The sequence below is a fragment of the Myotis davidii genome, unplaced genomic scaffold (assembly GCF_000327345.1).
Source record: "Myotis davidii unplaced genomic scaffold, ASM32734v1 scaffold1214, whole genome shotgun sequence".
Lineage (NCBI taxonomy): Eukaryota > Metazoa > Chordata > Mammalia > Chiroptera > Vespertilionidae > Myotis > Myotis davidii.
Genome location: NW_006285117.1, coordinates 30,803 through 36,515, shown reverse-complemented (window position 1 = coordinate 36,515; position 5,713 = coordinate 30,803). Strand labels below are relative to the sequence as shown.

At 45.4% G+C, this 5,713-nt stretch overlaps 1 protein-coding gene across 1 annotated transcript; it reads left to right on the top strand.

Moving 5' to 3' along the window:
* The first annotated feature begins 270 nt into the window (after positions 1-270).
* LOC102761264 (NACHT, LRR and PYD domains-containing protein 1-like) lies at positions 271-1,970 on the top strand. The gene is made up of 3 exons (XM_015558684.1): positions 271-275; positions 456-1,536; positions 1,941-1,970. The coding sequence occupies exons 1-3, from the start codon at positions 271-273 to the stop codon at positions 1,968-1,970; spliced, it is 1,116 nt and encodes a 371-aa protein (XP_015414170.1).
* Positions 1,971-5,713: the final 3,743 nt, after the last annotated feature.

Sequence of the window (5,713 nt, the reverse complement as noted above, 5' to 3'; positions counted from 1 at the left end):
AAAAGGAGGCATATGTAATACTCTTTGTAACACATTAAGCAATAAAACAATTAAATAAACAAACAAATAATTGTGGAATGAATAAATGGAGAAACAAACAAATGTTCCATCTTTCTCTCCTTTCTGTAGGAATCAAAGAAAAATACCAGAACCAAAGGAGAGAGAGTTCCTGCCCCACACAGTCATGGAGAAATGAGTATTTGCACCAAAAATTCATACAGCTGCTACTTCTACACAGATCTCAACCCAGGGGCTATGGATTCTTGAATTATGAGGTAGGTGAACAAATACATTTGATGGAGATCGGAGACTTATTTGGCCCAGGCCTGAGTACCCAGGAGGAGCCTCCCACTGTCGTGGTGCATGGAGTTGCTGGAATCGGGAAGTCAACCCTGGCCAGGCACGTGAGGGGAGCCTGGGAGGAAGGCTGGCTCTTCAGGGACCGCTTCAAGCAGAGCCTGGGAGGAAGGCTGGCTGTTCAGGGATCGCTTCAAGCATGTCTTCTACTTCAACTGCAGAGAGCTGGCCCAGTCTGAGACAGTGAGTCTCTCTGAGCTCATCACAAAAGACTGGGCGGCTCCTGATGCACCCATTGGGCAGATCCTGTCTCAGCCAGAGCAGCTGCTCTTCATTCTTGATAACTTAGATGAACCCAAATGGGACTTGAAGGAGCAGAGTTCTGAGTTCTGTCCACAATGGAGCCAGCAGCAGCAGGTGCACACACTGCTGAGCAGTTTGCTGAAGAAAACCTTACTTCCCACAGCTTCCCTGCTGATCACAGCTCGGATCACAGCTCTGGGACAACTCATTCCTTCTTTAAAGCATCCTCACTGGGTGGAGGTCCTGGGATTCTCCGAATCGGCCAGGAAGGAGTATTTCTACAAATATTTCACAGATGAGAGCCAAGCAATTAGAGCCTTTACCTCAGTTGAATCCAACCCGGCTCTCTTCACCATGTGTCTCATGCCTTTGGTGTCCTGGCTGGTCTGCACTTGCCTGAAAAAGCAGATGGAGCAGGAGCAACCACTCTCACTGACCTCCCAGACGACCACAGCCCTCTGTCTCCACTACTTTTTCCACGTTCTCCAGGTTCAGTCCCTTGGGACTAAGCTGAGAGACTTCTGCTCTCTGGCTGCTGAAGGCACCTGTCAAAGAAAGACTCTTTTCAGCCCCGAGAACTTCAGGAAACATGGGTTAGATGCTTCCATCATCTCCAGTCTCTTAAACATGGGTGTTCTTCGAGAGCACCCCACCCCTCGGAGCTACAGCTTCATTCACCTGTGCCTCCAGGAGTTCTTTGCAGCAATGTCCTATGCTTTAGGCGATAGAGTGTTGAAAAGCAGTCGCTTTAAAAACATCAAAATTAAAACAGACTTGACAGATGTATATGACAGGCGTGACCTGTTTGGGAAACCAATCATATGTTTCCTATTTGGTCTTTTGAGTGATCACGGGATGAGAGAGTTGGAGAGTATCTTCAAATGCAGCCTGTCTCGGAAGAGGCTTCGCTCTCTGCTGCTCTTGGCCCAGAGGGAAGTACATTTGAAGTATCTGAACCTACAGCCATATTCTTGGCATTTGCTGCACTGTTTTTATGAGATTCGGGATGAAAATTTTATAAAAAATATTTTCATTTTCAATGAAATGAGGATATGTGTCCAAACTGACATGGAGCTCCTGCTGTTCACTTTCTTCTTTATGTACTACCACTGCATTGAAAGGCTTAAACTGAATTTGGGTGGACAGCACAGACAAGCAGGAAGGACTTCTGGTGCATTTCTGTAAGTACTCCCCCTCTCTCCTTTCTCCAACTCCTTTGTTGGTATCACAGTCCTGGCCACTAGGGGCACTCTCACTAAGCCTGTCCCCAGGAGCTAAAGGACTGATGTGAACAGTGACTTCTAATAGCCAAATCTGACCCTCATTCTCTGTCCACCTAGGGTCCTCTGCAGCAGTATCTGACCATGTGACCTTCCCTCTCTGTTTCTGGGTAGCCCGCTGTGGCCTTGCCTTGCACTGCTGCTTCTTTTCCTGTCTCTGTAACAATGGCTACCTTCTCTCCTGGGTGCACTCCCCCCCGCCCCCACAAGCTGACGTCAGCTGTCCGCCACCCAGCCCACTGCCTCTGATTCTCCCTCACACATGCTTCCTTCATGCAACAGCTCACTCAGCTGCCTCAGGCACCCCCTGGATGGCTGTTGACTATGACATTGGTCCTAAGTTCTCCCCTGTCACCTCTGAATGTGTCTGTCTGAAAAGGAGTCTTTCTTTTTCTCTACAAAACCAGCTTCTCTGTTTGTTTCAATGATGCACTATTGCCCCAGGTACTCTGCTGGAACCCATCATCTGAGTATGACAGAGTAGATTTCTCAAATTACCCACCAGCAACACTGTTAACTTTCACATCCGGGTTCCCTACCTCAGTGGCAGCTTTGATCCTTTAGTACTTCGAGGTGCCATCTCCCCTTTAAATGATTCACTCCATAAATGTGTAGTAAGCACTGATTTTACACCAGCTCCGAAAGATCACAGATTAATAAAGCACAGCCCTGTCCACTACAGACTCAAATCTGGAAGAGAAGACAGATATCCATCCAATAACTAGAACAGCATGCAAAGTCCATGGCAAGAGAGGCATGGAAAAGGTGGAATCGTAGTTTAAGAATGGGGGGATCATAGGAGTGGACCTGATTAGTACAGTGTCTCAGATAAAGAAATGGTAGACTTGGGTATTTTATTTTCAGACTAGAGGCCCGGTGCATGAATTCATGCACAGGTGGGGTCCCTCAGCCTGACCTGTAGGGATCAGGCTGAAACAGGCTCTCCAGCATCCCCTGAGGGGTTCCAGATTGCAAGTGGGTGGTTCTCAGTTGACACACTCTGGACTTGGGCTCCCTCCTCTCTGGTTCCCAGTGTGACACCCAAGAACTGCAGCTGCCAAGTCACTGCAGCTAGGCAGCTCCTGCATTGCTCATCTGCCCTGGTGGTCAGTGTGTGTCATAGCTTCCATTTAGAGCATCTACCCTCTGGTGGTCAATGCGCGTCATAGCTACCTGTAGGACGTCCTCAAACTTTTTAAACATGGGGCCAGTTCACTGTCCCTCAGACCATTGGAGGGCCGGACTATAGTTTAAAAAAAACTATGAACAAATTCCTATGCACACTGCACATATCTTATTTTGAAGTAAAAAAACAAAACGGGAACAAATACAATATTTAAAATAAAGAACAAGTAAAGTTAAATCAACAGACTTACCAGTATTTCAATGAGAACTATGGGCCTGCTTTTGGCTATGGTCAATGTCCGGTTCCATATTTGTCACTGCTAGTCATAACAAGTGATGCAAGTGTGCATCAGTTAGTCTAGATCTGGTTGGAGATTTCAGATGTTTCATTCTGGAAAAAGGCTCTCCTAACTTCAAAAAAAAAGGGCTCTCCTAACTTCAAAAGAAAAAGTCCCTATTAACTGCAAAATAAAACAAAAATAGCCGAAACTGGTTTGGCTCAGTGGATGGAGCGTCGGCCTGCGGACTGAAAGGTCCCAGGTTCGATTCCGGTCAAGGGCATGTACCTTGGTTGCGGGCACGTCCCTGGTGGGGACTGTGCAGGAGGCAGCTGGTCGATGTTTCTCTCTCGTTGATGTTTCTGGCTCTCTATCTCTCTCCTTTCCTCTCTGTAAAAACTCAATGAAATATATTTTTTAAAAAAAACACAAAAAAAACAAAAATAGACCTCCTGACTTCAAAAAAATAAATCCTAACTTGTTCTTACCTCGTCACCCGAGACTGAGAGGAGGAGTCGAGAGACAGAGAGAAGGAGGGGAGTCAGAGAGTGCAGCACACATTCCACACGTGCGCACTGCGGGCCCGGGAGGAGTCCGCTGCTAAGCAACAGGCAGTGGCGGCAAAAACACCTGGCGGGCTGGATAAATGTTTTCCGCGGGCCACATGTGGCCCGCGGGCCATAGTTTGAGGACCCCTGGTCTAACGTTCTGAGGGTCGCTTAGGCTTACATATATATAGATTTAAAATTTTGTTTTTTTCTAATACAAAACTAATGTTCTTTGTAGAAAAATGAGGACATGTAAATAAGCAAAATTAATGCCAAACCATTTACATCACTCACAGGTGAGCATCATTATAAATTGAAGTATATATCCTTTAGTCTTATATTTATGCACAGTTTAGAGCAAAACTGAGCCACACTGTGCATTTTATTTCACAGTCAGCTTCATTTCTTTATTTTTATTTTAAATATATTTTTATTGATTTCAGAAAGGAAGAGAGAATAGAGAAAGAAACATCAATGATGATAAAGAATCATTTTTGGCTACCTCCTGCATGCCCCTTACTGGGATCAAGTCTGCAACCTGAGTATGTGCCCTTGACCGGAATTGAACCCGGGGCCCTTCAGTTTACAGGCTAATGATCTAGGCCAGGGGTGGGCAAACTTTTTGACTTGAGAGCCACAATGGGTTCTTAAACTGGACCGGAGGGCTGGAACAAAAGCATGGATGGAGTGTTTGTGTGAACTAATATAAATTCAAAGTAAACATCATTACATAAAAGGGTATGGTCTTTTTTTTTTTAGTTTTATTCATTTCAAATGGACCGGATCCGGCCCGCGGGCCGTAGTTTGCCCACGGCCCTTTATTTTTTATACTAGAGGCCCGGTGCATGAAATTCATGTACTGGGGTGTGGGGGTCCCTCAGTCCATCCTGCCCCCTGTCACAGTCCAGGAGCCCTCAGGGGATGTCCTACTCATGGTTGAAGCCCTCTCCCATGAGGAGCAGGCCTAAGCCACAGTCTGGCCACAGAAACTCGGAGCAGGAACCTCATCTGTGTGTGTGTGCGTGTGTCCAATGGGGCGTGGGCCAGCATGGCCAGGTCAGGCCCTGAGTAGTACCACTGCTTCTGCCACTGTCATTAGCGTCTGGAATGCAGGCATGGATTGAAAAGACTGAACCACACCCCAGGACTCTCTGAGCCTGAGTTTGTTCATCTGGGAGTTGAAGCGGGAGGGGCCAGGCCCCACACTCTAGGGCAGGTGTGGGCAAAACCAGCAAAATCTCTGACTCAAAATTCTTCTGTGTGCCAACCCTAATTTTTTGAGAACATGTTATGCCTACTTGATATCTCTTAAGGTGTACATATGTGAAGAACCTTGAAGAAATAATAAAATTCATTCAAGCAACAAAAACACAGTATATGATGATGAAAAATACATTTATTTTTTAATGTATACATGTACACTGATAGTCTGCCAGAAAACTTTTTTTATTTTCTATTTTCTTTATTTCATACTTTTATAAAATATCTTTATTGTTCAGATTATTACAGTTGTTTCTCTTTTTCCCCCCATAGCTCCCCTCCACTTGGTTCTCACCCCAACCTCTGCCCTCACCCCATTGTCCTCATCCATAGGTGCATGATTATTGTCCAGTCTCTTCCTGCATCACCCACACCCCTTTCCTCCCGCCCCCAAGAATAGTCAGTCCACTCCCTTTCTATGTCCCTGATTCTATTATAATCACCAGTTTAGTCTGTTCATCAGATTATTTATTCACTTGATTTTTAGATTCCCTTGTTGATAGATGTGTATTTGTTGTTCATAATTTGTATCTTTACTTTTTTCTTCTTCTTCCTCTTCTTAAAGGATACCTTTCAGCATTTCATATAATACTGGTTTGGTGGTGATGAACTAAGAGGAATC